Source organism: Stegodyphus dumicola, chromosome 2 (genome assembly GCF_044657685.1).
Source record: "Stegodyphus dumicola isolate Sdum_Otavi_A_Nest chromosome 2, ASM4465768v1".
In the NCBI taxonomy this organism is placed as follows: Eukaryota; Metazoa; Arthropoda; class Arachnida; order Araneae; family Eresidae; genus Stegodyphus; species Stegodyphus dumicola.
In genome coordinates, this window is record NC_140769.1 from 279,392,444 (window position 1) to 279,407,347 (window position 14,904).

General features: G+C 34.3%; 1 protein-coding gene across 3 annotated transcripts in view; it reads left to right on the plus strand.

The window, feature by feature from the left end:
* LOC118183702 (proton-coupled folate transporter-like) overlaps positions 1-14,904 on the plus strand; it is a 60,468-nt gene that overhangs the window by 7,070 nt on the left and 38,494 nt on the right. For 2 of the 3 annotated variants that reach the window (XM_035353293.2, XM_035353296.2), the window contains exon 1: positions 5,428-5,579. The exons of the other annotated variant lie outside the window; for it this stretch is intronic. In XM_035353293.2, the coding sequence (XP_035209184.1) occupies positions 5,467-5,579 (113 nt within the window). In that variant the 5' untranslated portion in view covers positions 5,428-5,466. Of the gene's footprint in view, positions 1-5,427; positions 5,580-14,904 lie in introns of those variants that run through there. 3 annotated transcript variants of the gene reach the window in all.

Here is a 14,904-nt window from a genome sequence, read left to right on the forward strand (position 1 = left end):
TATGGTATATTATGTAAATTTTTCTAATTTTAATTTGGCCTGCGTATAAATTTTCTTTGGAACAACTAGTAATTTTTTATCTACTTGAATATTCCCTGGCTCAAAAATTATTTTTTCCATCATCATTTTACGCAGCTTACATATAGTCAATTCTGAATTACAGAGGACTTGCAGTTTCTATATAAAAAATAATCAGTTGTATTTTTAATGAAATTATTGTAAAATTCAGTTTTCTGTTTTTGAACTATGTACTATATTGTTATCAATAGAAAATAGACAAATTTATCATAAAAGTGAGAAAACTAGTCCTGAGCAAAATTGACTATTTATTTGTATCTATATGCAATTTAAAATAAAATTATAAATATTCAAAAGCTAAAATTTCTTTGTTTAATTTTATCTAAGAAAATTAAAATGTTATGCAATGAATTAATAATGACAAGTGCATGCAATTTATTCAGCCAAAAGATTTTTAGATCAGTTATTTCCATGCAAGGAACCTTATTAATCTCGCAACAGGTTTTATAATGTGCATTTCTCATAACTTTACTTGCTGTTAATCATATTCTTCATGTGTGTACTAATACCGTTAACTGTAAAATATTGTTACGAATTTTGTACATAGAACGATTATTTTAGCGCAATAATAAGTAAAATTATTATATTTCTTTTGTAACATGAAATAAAAATCTAAAGAGAAGCTATGCCGGAAAAGTAAGAGTACAGTGCCAAGTGCATTTGATGGGTATCTCGGGAATTTGGCGAGATGTCGAAAGCTGACAACGGTTTTGGCGATATTTTTATCTCCAATTTTGGCAAAATATCACCAACACTCGCCAAGCTTGGCGACATTTTGGTCCGGTCCCCGTATTATCGTAATCTGTATGAATAAATGTAATTGACCACTATGTTACCTGTAACCATAATTCCACCCTCATATTGCTTTCTAATTATTTCGAGAAGCAGAAAGTACTAGAAATATCTCGGCAGCCGATTGAAAACCATTTAAAGCTGAAGAGAGAGCATCTGCTCTTAGTTATTCTTGTTGCGAGCTGTTAGTTCCACACGAATTGAGATACAGTCAAAAGTCGTTAATCCAGACTCGTCGGCACTTCGGCGATTCCGGATTATCGATTTTTCCTGATTATAGATCATCAGTTTAAATCTGGTAAGATGGCATGCAGAAATTATAAAATTAAAAATATGAAACCGTAATTTATGAAATAAATAACAATTATGATCTAAAGGGTATCAAAATTTACAAAAAAAAAAGCTTAATATTTATTTGTTTACTCTATTAAACATTTCTTTCAATGTAAGTTGCTTCGTTTTTTATGTGATAATACATTCTCTTTAATTCTATAAACAGACATAATTTCTTGTTCAGTTACAAAGTTCTGCTGTTCAAGTTTTATAATTGCTGTTTCGAGAATACCGACTAATTTGTCAATCGAAATTTTTTCGTTTTCGATAACCTCTGTCACTTTCTTCGCTATCGGAAGCGAAGTATAATGACGAGGAATTTGATTTAAATCATATCAAAGACGGAGTACATCGAGATGAAATACTGCATTTAGTAAGGAATTATAAGCCAAATAAAATAAAAACATCTGCCCTGAAGATAAGGATAGTGATGTCAGATCAACTTCCAATTCATTGCGTGCCGCGGCGTTAAAAATAAACAAAGTTTAGATAACAAACGTTAAAGTTTAGATAAACAAAGGATATGCCTTTATCCATTTTTTGCAGCAATTCCACTTTTTGTTTAATGGACTTAGAAACATACTTTTGCTTTGTAGATCCTTTACATATTAGTAAATATATATCAGAAATTCTATTTGACATAATCGAAAGTTCAAGCTTACTTTTATAAAATTGCTCTAACAGTCTGCAAAAAATAATAAGCCGAATCCAATTCGAAGATTAAGGAACATTGCAATCTGCAACATTAACTGAATTAGATAATTTTAGCTTAGCTTATACTGTCCGTTATACATTAAACGCGCATTCGTAAACGTATTTTGCGCACACGCATATTCGCAGCCGTAAAGGTCTTACGCGCATGCGTCAATGCGACGTATGCGCGTAAGACCTTTACGGAAGCTTACGCAGAAAGTTTGTAGCTTTGAGGTCCGGATTATGGGTGTCCGAATTAACGACTTTTGACTGTATCAGAGTTAGCTTTCTCTTTGGATGCGCTTTGGATTGCGTTGTGTTTCAGATTCAGTGGCGTAACTAGGGTGGGGCAAGGAAGGACAGCTGCCCCCGGGGGCAGCATCCAGGGGGCGCCAAACTGATGTTATGAAACTTTGGAATGAAATGTTTTACATTCTTGGTACACAGAAAGGGGCTCAAAATCTCAGTTGTTCCCGGGCGTTGAAAATCCTAGCTACGCTTCTGTTCAGATTTTTAGTAGTTTGATGCGTAACTACTGATTGTACTTTGGGATAGTGTGAACTCCTATACCAATATTTCTGCTGAAAATTCCAGAACTTTGAAGTGTTTATTTTGATAAAATAATGTAAATAATCATATATAATAATAATAAGTTATACCGGTAGTATAATCGGAAAATAATTTTTCAGATGCCGTTTTCTTGAAATTCTGTAACACAATTTACCGATATTTTTAAAAAATGTTTTGATTAGCTGCGCTGCTTAGCCGCAATAATGTTCTTTCGTCTGGGGACGCTGATTTTCTTTATTACATCGTCTTCCATCTATGAACTACTAAGTATAAAATAAAAAAAAAAAATATGAAAGCTTTCAGGTTTTACATTACGCCTAAAAGGGCGTTTTTTAGTGTTTTGAGGGTTACCTTTATTTATTAAATACCATGTTCTTCGCACTTAATTCATACAATTCAATTCAACAGCAATATCGCAAAATAATTTAAAAATAACATATCTTTAGAATTTCTAATACACAGTCTCGCGCGCTGGGATAAAAATGATTTTTTTTTTTTTTTTTTTCGTATAGTGTTGCCATTGCTCGCTTTGAAATCGTTAAATTTCTTAACCAAAAACGCATAAATGCTTTACAAAATATGAAATAGATAATAAAACGGATTCCAAATTTGGGCTTCTAGATGCTTGTATTCGGATGGAAACGTACGTTATTCAAAATTTGATGGCTCTAGGTGCCGTCGTTTCATCACAATGCGAGAAACATATATACATTTATGCAGATTTTTGATTAGTTAATTTCTTTAAATATAATACGGGGCGATAATATTTGGTGGCAACAATTTAAAAAGTAATTCAGACTTTTAAAGTTTTTGATGCAAAATGCCGAAACGAAATTAATAGCCCTTCTGGGGTAATACTCTGAAGAAATGAAGTAATAATAATAAATGAAAATGTGGCACGCAGTAGATACCATAGAGCTATAATATAACAGGTTTATGGTAGATACAGGGGTTCTCAACCGGTGGTAACGCAAAGTGCACACTGTCCATTCTGAAGGTTCAGTCTCTTCTGTACAATCACTTTGGCTTCCAGGTTCACTATCGATTATTCGGATTTTTCGTCTTCTTACTCCTCTAATGTCGTCACAATCTTTATCACCTCCGTCTTCGTTCTCATGAGCAAGCTGTCTATGTAGTGATGTAATTTCGTTCGTTATTGCCGAAAAATTAAACTCATCTTCGCTAGAAGTAACTTCTTCGTCGTGTTCCATACTTATTGGGCTCAGTAACTTTGAAAGAAATACTGCGATCGGCAAGAAGATTGAGTTCGAACTGATGTCGAAGACAGAGTCCTACCCGCGGTAGCAAGTATTTTTGAGATAAGACATTTAATCGCATAAGCATTGCAAATACAGTAAGACCCCGCTTAACGCGGGGGATACGTTCCATCAAAGTAGAGTGTAATGCGAAACAGCGCTAAACGAGGCTATCTTTACATGTAAATATTGGGGTTAGGAAATGGAAGATGGCTAGGAAATTGGTTACGTATTAAATTTAAAAAGTATGTTTTTTTAATAAAAATAAAACCAAACATTTATTTCTTAAAGCCCAAATTAATACCACATTATTATTTCTTGCAAAAATAAAAAAATATAAATAACAAAACGAATATTCTTTTAAAAAAACAAATAAAATTCTAAGTCAGTCATATTTAGTTAGCCTTCCGCGTTTTCAGTGTTCTGCCTTTTTGTGACAAAAGCAACTAATGTTGTTTGCCTTTTTCTTTTGCGTTGTTCTCTTAAAAGTTCTTCATAAACGGATAGAGCATCTCTAACACCACGCCTTACTTTTGAGCTCCTGTCAAAATTCTGATCATTTTCAATGAATTGATCCATTATTTCAGTTATGGTAGACAAACTCCTTTTTACAAACGCCATCGAAAGTTCTTTTTGCTCTTCTTCTGAATCACTGCTGTCAACATTTTTGTTTTCTTCTTGTTCAGTTAATTCCTTGAGCTCATCATTAGAAAGACTAGCCGCTGCTTCTTGAATTATTTCTTCGACATCTTCCACATTTACCCCTTCAAAATATGTCTGTACAATACCGCACCAAACAAGAAATACAAGTACACTCTTTCGGATATGTATTTGAAACCTATCGCTGCATAATATTTCGGGGAATCCCCGTATGCTGCGAGCGATTTCGTGGAATCCCCGGGTTGAAATAAAAGAGCGCTAAACCGAAACAGCGCTAAACGAAACAGCGTTAAGCGGGGTCTTACTGTACAACCTTTGAGATAACACATCCTTATAGCTATTCAGAAACCTCGTAATATGATCTACAAAAAGCCAAGTAGATCTCTCAAGCGATATGCCTTAGGTCAAACACATCGATCATGAGTTAGCGCATCACATGCACTGGTGCCTGAGAGGCACCGCTCGAGTGCGAAGGGTTAAATTCAAAAATTAAAACCCCAGCATCTTGATTGGGTTTTTTTCTGTAACACTCGTAAATTTATGCGATCTGAGCTTTGTTCAAGTGTGGTGGTGGTAGTAATACTTTCTAGTGGTAGTACTAAAGGTTTTTAATTTTTGTTTAGATGGTACGTGTTAGTCAAAAGGTTGAGAACCGCTGCAGTAGAATGTCTGAAGAATAACAAAATCATTTTCTTCATTTATTGTTATTCTTCTGTACGCGTGTAAAAGTTAATTTACTTAAATCATTATCTGATTATTTAATTCATTCATTTTCGGGGGGGGCAAGTTTTGTTTACGCAATGGAGCTGTCGCCTTGACGATTAATAATATCCTAGAAATAAAACTTTCTTGAAAAATGCATTTCCCAGATGATAAGGAATAAAATTTACATTGAATCATAAATTACATGGCGAGAGAGGCGCAGTACGATCGCAAAACCTTCTCTTAAACAAGCCAATGAGAACCCCCACATGGCCTCTCAACGAATAGCTGACCAGAGTGCGATTTTATACGGGGATTCCCCGTTTGGTAATGATTTTTGAATCGATAGAATTTGTTGACAGCTGAAACATAGCAAAAATATATGCTAATCGCGGTGAAACATCGCAGCCAGGATCAATGCATGTTATCAGTGCAGTCTTTGGTTATCATTGGTTCGGCGTTTGATTGTCGCTGTTTGATTAACTTTGCTGCAAGGTAATGAATGTTATTTAATCTTTAAACTATTGCTGTTAATTTTTTTAATAAATGAATTGATAATAACTTTTAAATAATAACAAGACCTTTTCCTCCGATAAATTTACACATTTATTGTCATCCCTTATCTTCTCTACATATAATAAAAGAAAGTGTGTGTGTCAGTGTATCTTTTATCCGCGTTACGCGTAAGCTAATAGACCCACGGCTACGAAATTTGGTACATAGGTGCATCTAGACAAGAGCCAGTGCACCTCGAAGCGATTTTTTCGAAATTCGAATTTGAATTTTTTTTTTTTTTTTTAATTATTATTTTTTTTTTTTAATGCTTTGTGAGGAAATTGCGTCATTTTGAGACATAGTGGGCTATAGGAAAACAAGATTTTACTCTACGCACTCCATTTTCACATCGTCATGAAACGTAGGCACTTAGCTATTTTACGAACTTAAAATAAATTTCGTGTTTCAATAAATGGATTCAATACGAATTTATTTAACAAAGGGAGCTTAACACCTTTTCAACGGGATTTATTCTAAAAAATTTTATTTTTTAAAATGTACAGTTTATTTTTCTTTGATTTTGGGACACGTTTAACTTTGATACTTGCAACTGCTTTTACAAAAAGAATTTTGAAAAAATGATAATATTTTGTATTTTTAAAAAAACATTTGAAATGAAGCTTCCGAGTACATTTCTCATATCTCACATCTTTAAAAATGTGATTTTGGCAACAGTTTTCCTGTCTTATTGTTCATAGATTTTTGATGAAATCGCATAATTTTGAATAGTTTCATTCTTTTAGAAATATGGGTTCGGCAAAAATTTTTCATCGTATTTCTTACGTCACTGTTTTTAAGAGATAGGCATATTTCATTGTCATTTTTTAATATATATAATACTTTTATATATATATATATAAAGTTGTTCTGTAGAGTAAAATTCTGCGCGGAATTTTATGTTTTTTGAGTTGCTTTCATGTTATTTTTTTTTGCTTATTTCACTGTTTGTAAGATATTGAAAAGTTTTGCATGATTTTTTTTCTTCAACGGAAAGTTGGTTAATTTTTTTATTAGGATAATTAATACTTGTATTAAGGGATATAGCTTATTTTATTGTAATTTTTTTCTCTTGAAAAATATAAGATAAAATATCATTCATTATATTTTGCTTTTCAGAATTTTTTGGTTTTTTGTATTCTTTTATGTTATTTATTGCTCATTTCACTGTTTTTAAGATATTGAAAAGTTTTGAGTGATTTTTTTTAGGAAACAAAGTTTTTAACCTCCTTGATAACATTTCAGTTCTTAAGATTTTGCAAAGGGAAGTTGGTTAATTTATTTATTAGGATAATTAATTTGTATTAAGGGATATTGCTTATTTCATTGTAATTTTGTTATACGTAATAACATTTTTTTTATGAAATTGTTCTGCAGAGTAAAATTCTAAGCAGTTTTTAAATTTAACGGTTGGTTTTCCCTTCAGCCATTTTTCCGGTACATTTAAAAGCCAGACGAAGGCTGGCAGCGAAGCTGCTAGTATAACATAAACTCTTAGTTAGAAACTTATCAATTCATTTGCTAACAAATTGCAATTGCTGATTAGAGAACTGTAATTACTTTATTAACAAAGAATAATTACTGATTCTAACTTAATCTGATTGTAAACAGAAGGACTAATAAGTGTGAAAACCTTAAAAGAGGACAGGTGGAATTTTAACATTAGTATTAATTATGGGGGGGGAGGCAAATTTCTTTTAGATGGGAGAATCGCCCACTTATATGGCGCGTATGGATGTGTTCCTGGACAAAGTCAAGCAAGTGCGCAATGCCAAGTTAGTGCAATTCTCTGATATTTTTTAAGTGAAAATAGGTCGGTGTGTACATGGATACCGAGTTTGTGCAATTCTTTGACTTGTTATTTTTAAGTTGGCGATTATGAGAAGCGGGTGAATTAGTGGGTGATTCTGCACTTTTCCTTTTTTTTTAGTCCAAAGGGATTTGAATCCCGAAGGACTATTAGTTTCGTTTTGGCATTTTGCGTCGGACTCATAAATGTCGGTTCACTTTTCAAACTGTTGCCACAAAATGTTAGAGTCCTGCATTATATTTGAAGAAATTAAATAATGAAAAATCTGCGTAAATGTATGTATATTTCTCGTATTGTGATAAAACAACGGTACATAGAGTCATCGAATTTTGAATAACGTAATCCTCCAACGAATATGAGCATGTGGAAGACCAAATTTGAAATTTGTTTTAGGATCGATTTCCTATTTTTTAAAACTTTGACGAATTTTTGATTAACAAACTCAAGGATTTCAAAGCGAGCAATGGCAACGTTGTGCAGAAAAAACATTTTTATCTCCAGCGCGTGAGTCTCTGTATCGGAAATTCTAAAGATAGGCTCGTTTTAAAACTATTTTGCGATATTGCTGTTGCACTGGATCTTATGGTTTAAGTGCGAGGAACATGATATTTTATAAAGAAAGGTAACACACAAAATGTTAAAAAACGCCCCTTTGGACGTAATTTAAAATCTGAAACATATCAGATTTTTTTTTTTTTTTTTGAGGGGGAGGGGAGACTTTCTTGTAAAGTGAGCTGTTTGGTCATTTGCCAAAATCAGGAGATAACACGTCAGAATATTAAACTAAGTAATAGCAGCAACAATAAACTTGTAATAACAGTAATATTTTGTGTAATATATATACTGTTGTGCATAGTGCTGAAGCTTTGCGCGAGCAGTTCTTTAATGTATTTTTAAGCGTCAGCAGTTTGTTGTGTGCACGCGAAGAACAAAGTTTCATTCTCCCCAGGAACACATCGATCTTAAAAAAAAAATTAAAGGATTGTTGCACTAATTCGGTGGTGCGCATATTAAACATCTTAATTAGAAAAGATGCAGAGGAAAAAATGTAGACACACTTGGGAAGGTTTTCCATAATGCATCGGAAGTAAGTAAAATTATCCCCATTTGGCTTTTTATCACCGTTTTGGTGTTTTTTAATTCAAGTTGTACCCGGTTCTAGAATTATGTCAATAAAATTTACATTGGGGAAATTACAAACTGGGCGAAAAAAAAAACTGGGCCTAGATAAATTTTTAAATTTCTGGGTAAGTTTCGGACCAAATTTTACAAAATTTAATACTGAGCATACTTTGAGTTGTAGAATCGAAATATTGAAAAAAAAAAATGGTATATCATTTCAGAAAATGACCTATTATTGTGATAATACCTATATTACAACAGTGCTATTATCCCAGGTCGCGCTTTTGAGACATGAAAAACGCAAATTAATATTAAATTTCGTTATTTGGCCTAGTAGAACGGGAGATAGAGAACTAACTTTCTTTAACTGTCCTGAACGGGAGATAGAGAACTGTCCTGGCGGTATGTGTCGGAAATAGATTTATAATTTGTGCAAAAGATGGCACTACTTGCCAAGTTTATTTTGTAATTTTGTCTTGTCACAACGCATAGGCCGTCTGTGTGAAACGATTTGAGTGGAAGAAAGGATTCGTGTGTTGTGCTGCTCGCAAATTCTATCTGTAAATAAAAGTATGTTTTTGTGGAAGATGATGATTTTATGCTCTAACGCGAGGGGCAGGGTATGTGCACGGAGCTAATCTGATTTTCAATATATATTTTAAAACTGGACCACCTTATTAAATCGTGGCATCCGTCACACAGGACGCGTTAGTTAGGTTAAAGAACATTTTGATTGTTTAGGAAATAGAAATGGGAGCCTTGAAAATAAAAAGAATTCCACTGCTTGCAAACTTCACGAAAGCGTATAACAGCGTACATGAACATTTACACGCATCAGAACTGAATGGTCTGTTATCATATCTGGAAATTGAGGAAGACAAAGGAATTCGACTACAACAGTTGGATGAGGAAATACTAGATATTCTATCGAAATCTATAGCCTCGCATGAATATACAAAAGAATTTGAGTCATCAAGAACAGTTCATGATTTTGCAGTCCTACAAGGCCACTTGCAGCGCTGCCAAGACGCAAGTGTTCATGCAGCACAGGTTATTCCAGAAAACAATCTAGACCTAGCTGCACTACAAGAGTATCATTCCACTAACAACATGATCACAGGATTCAGCAACTTCAAAACTTACCATTCCATAGGCAATCAAGTAGCCATCGCCTACATTGGTCCACTTACTCCTTTGCGAATGCATAAAGGAGATTACACAGTTACTGTACAGCTGGAAGGGCTTTATGGACAGATTGCCATCATAGCATGTATTCTCCTCCTTCACATGACTTTGTCACTGCTTTCCAAGAGCTGGATCATGTCCGACTACGAACAAGATAATCGCTGGGGACTTTAACGCTGCTAGCCCTCTATGGGACGCCCCAAAGGAAAACGGGCATGATTCCCTTGTTCTTGACTTCATCACTTTTCACAACCTTGCAGTCGTCAACTCCATCGACAGCCCTCCTATGTACTAGGCTACCAGGACTCAGGGGTGATTATCACTTTAGCCACCACTGGTATACTTAACAAAATTCACAATTGGAAGGTTAGCGAAACCCCCTCATTCAGTGACCATCGCTACATCGAGTTCGGAATTGATTCTGAAGACCAATTTATGTCAAAGAACGGATGGAGAACGAAGTACATAAGCCTCAATAAATTTAAAGAGGCGCTGTCACACACATATTGAAAGTATCGTCGCACAATGTAACAGTTGCAATAGTGGGAATGACATCGATGCAATGCATGGAGATCTTATGCAAACACTGCTCACAGTATAAGAAAAGTCTTGAAAAAGAAAAAAATATGCTGCCCCGAAATGCACCCCTTGGTGGAGCTCCGCGTTGACTGCAGATCGCAGCAAATTCCGTGCCCTAAGGGGCAGAATGCAAGAATCCCTTAGAAAGAGCGACACACTCGCTAATTTTTAAAAGCGCAGAGCTGCTTACAAAAGACAGATTGCAAAAGCGAAGTTTTCATCCTGGAAAGCGAAAAAGTTCGGAACTATCTTCCATATTGCACATGATAAGATGTTTACACCTTCTAATCTTACGGCCATGATAAGCACAGAGTAGAGCAACTACCACAGAAGTAGTCGCTCACATTCTAAACAATATCTTCAGACCTGATAACACAGGCACAGATAATCCCGCGCAAAGAAATATTAGAGCCAGTGTTGAGCTATATTACAAACCAAGAAAACAGATACAGAACTGCTGCCAGCGGCCAAAGAAATCGGCGACATTGTTAAAGCATTAAACATTAGTAAAGCCCCAGGTCCTGATAGGGTAGATAATAGCATTCTGCAAGCCATTAACAGCACGCAGCCGGTGTTACTCTACGCCTATATAACTGCGTGTTGGCTGAATAGACATTTCCCAGCCGGCACTAAACTTAGTGAGGTGGTGCTGTTCCTTAAAGCGAACAATGTACCAACGTCTTATTGGCCGATTTGTCTCCTGCATGCCTTGAGTAAAGTACTAGACAGAGTCGTCCTTCAAAGACTTAAAACACTATATCCTGTCGGGGACAAAGTATAAGGCAAAAGCAATATGGTTTCATCCGTGGCAGATCGGAGGATCACGCGCTGCAACATTTACGAAAAATTATAGCAAATACAAAAAAGAACTAACCAGCTCTGTGGACATTAAATAAATGGATATCTCGATAATTTGTATTGAAATTGAATAAATGTAATTAACTACTGTGTTAGCTGTAACCGTAATTCCATCCTCTTGTTCGTTTCCAGAAATCTCCAGAAGCAGAAATTGCTAGAAATATCTCGCGCGGCCGGTTGAAAACTATTTAAAGCCGGCGAGAGTCATATAAGTTGCTTAAAAATTTCTGAACAGTATGGTTGAGCACGTTGAGAAGATCCGCGCCGCAGAAACCACGGCTGAGAAGTTTACTGCCGGGTTCAAAGCAGCCACGACACTGATGAGATTTGCTGAAAGTGAAGAGTAATCACCAGCTTAGAAGCATTTGAGGGAATTTCACTATGTTTACGATTTCTTTCACTTTCTCAACACACAGGTTCCCCTGTTTACAGCAGCAGAGCTCGGAGTCAGTACTTGGGTGGGTGACTGGCCTCGACGTATCATCTCTCTTCAACTAGTCAAGATACATCACAGCTTGTACGGCGGCCAGATGCTTGAACCCATGGAGGTAGGAAAGGGAGGAGGGGCTATTCCGCGCTAGAAGTGAAGCACTGCTTTGAAGCTTGGGTCACCAGACGGGGTGTTCTTTGTTTACATTCAGAAGCTCGCTTGACAAGATTCTGATAGTATTTCGACACACGACAGTTCCATAGAAATCGAAAAAGGGACACACTCGCATGAAAGAAACATTCATAGTGTGATGGATAATAGCAATTTGTATAGTTTGCTGACATTTACGCAAAAATCACATCTTGGTTATTTTTCGATAACTAACAACAGCGATTTTGATTATGAATTTGTTTTATAAAGTTCTAAGCTGTTGCACTACAAAAATATAGATTTTAAGAAAATTGCTAAAAGAGATCTGCCAAAATTTATTTTCTAGAAGATATGAAAAGTTTGAAACTTGATGGCTAAATGTAAATATAAAATTATGTATGTTAAAATATTTGTAATTAGGCACATAGGTCAGATTAAGTTTTTATTAAATAGAGTAACGCATGCAAGGGCTATCTGCCTAAAGAGAGAGATGCCATCGTGGGAATTTTGAAGAAAAACTGACCTTTGAGTGGGTATTAGAAATAATACTTATAATTTTCATTCAAATTATGTTCATATATATTTTTTATGTAAAACTTTCGGGTGTATGCTAAATTAGTGTAAATTACTTTACACGAAAAATATAGTGAATGCACAGAAATTAAAGATTTGCACATGCCGGAAATGAAAAATAGGAAATATGTATGGGTATTTATGCATGTGCTTGCAAAAAGCATGTACCTGCCTTTGGCAAAATATTTAAATATTCATTAAATTATTTATAAATGTATTTGAAATGAAGAATTTATTCACTTATAAACAACTGTGAAAGTACTGTGAAGAAATCTAATGATTAAATGTATCTAATTTATAATGATTATAAATGTTATCTAAATATATAATAACCTTAATATTGAATTGTAAACATAAATTGAAATCCTGTTGACAAATACGTTATTAAACTATTTAAGCAAGAATTGTTCCCATTGGAAAGCAATCTGTTAAAAGGTATTGTAAAGCAAATGCTATGAGATGCGCACTTAAGAACGTAATAAAGAGTTTTAGAATATGTATTGTTGAAATGAAGGGTAAAAAAAAAAAATCTGATAAGTATAATTGAAAGAATTATTCCCTTTACATTTTATAATAACTCAGTTACAAGTTTTAAATAATACTTAAAAAAAAACTTATTTTATTCCCTTTTAGAAATGTTGAAAGAAAGTCAAATACTATTTAATACCTAGTTAATTATTAGGAATTAGCGAAATACTTACTTAAAGTATTTCGCTAATTCCTAATAATTCTCTAATTTAAAATGAACTGAATAGAGCATTAATTATAAATTGACTTACATTTTTCGATTTAAAAGAAGCCAAAAAATCATGTCATATTTAATAAAGTATTTTAGGAAGAAGCTCTATAAATAGAAAAGAAATAATGCATAATTTTAATATTAATAATACAATAAACTTTGATCTTAATTTTTGTACCTTAACCGAATAAAATCGAATTACCTTAATTTTTTTTTCTAATGTAATTAACGAAAACTTGTGAAAATATTTCATTCAAATTAAACCATTCTGAGAAAACTGTCCTGTGAAAAGTAGAGCATTTAATTCCGTTCAGAATGAAATGTTGTTTAAAAATATGTTGTTTTCACATACTTAGGACTCTGAAGTGTTGTAGAAAAAGAAAATATATACATTTATATGTATATTTGCGACGTAATTACAAAATATTTACACCCGAACGCGTCAAATCCCATAGAACTCAATGGTAAATGACCCAATGTTTTGGTCACCACGTAGGGATCGCCGGTGCTTCAGAGCAGGGTACGGAGAAACTTGTTTAGGGCGACTCCATCTTACTTCCTACCTCCATGCTTGAACCCTCCTCCAAAGTCTACTTGACCAACTCACGGCATTAGCACATGTTCCTGCTTCCCCTTTGTCGATGCGGTGTAAATCGCCTTAATTTTTAATTCTTCCCAACGCCTTAGGGCATATCTACAACAGAGACGGTTAAAGTAGCAGAGGCTACTATATGCCGCCTAACCATTCACTCGATTTCGATCTAAGTTGCTTAGTTATTGTTTTTGCGATTTGTTTAGTTCCGCTTGAACTGAGATATCTGAATTAGCTTTCTCATAGAGCTGTGTTGTATTTTAACGTTTTTTATAGTTCGAAGTATAACTACTGATAATATTGCGTGATGTTGTGGACACTTGCACGAATACCTCTGAGGAAAATTCAAGCGTTCTGTTAGATAACAATAAATTTTATTAATCTTTTATTGGACTTGAGCACTCAATCTATTACGAACTCGTACGCACGCGACAATATTAACAAATTAATTCAGTGCAGCATTTTTCTCACGAACGCAAAAGCTGAAGTGAACTGAAACAGAGAGAATATTCTGGTTAGGGCTCTGTTATATCTAAATATTATTTATGTTTGGTGTTTTAACACCTTATTCCATTATAACTTTAACTTAACTGATAACTTTGCTGACTGTGGTGCCGGATAAATTAAAAAAAAAAAAAAAAAAAAAAAAATCAAATAATTCAAAACATTCAAAATCTAATTCATAATATTCATATATCATTTCGACATTCTTATAATATGCCTCCATTGTTGGAAAAGGCCATAAACCAGATGTGTGTCCTCGCAACCGTCTCTCGCCTTTGTTACAATTCCAATTCAAGAATAATGAGTTAAATAAAACCTTAAGAAGCGTTGAAAAAAGAAAAGAGCGTTGAAGTTTCGTATCAAGGAACATGAATCTTATGTCAAAAAAGGGGAAATTAACAAGTCTTCAATAGCGTATCATAGCTGGACTTTTAACCATAATTTTGATTTTGGGTCTGCAAAAATCATCCAAAAGGCTTCTTCCATAGGCGAATTGGATTTTCTTGAGGCTTTTCACATTCACAAAGATTTAGAAAGTTTAGTTAATAATTTGAAGTCCAATCCAGTCCTTCCTAATGCCTTTAAAATTCTACTGTCTTAATTCAATTATTTTTGCCGATAGATGGCGTTACCTCCTCGCACTTGGTACTACCAGAGGGTATAAAAATCCGTTCAGTGGTTGCTTTCCATTATTTGAAGTTCAGATTTTGAGCGTAATGTGCATTT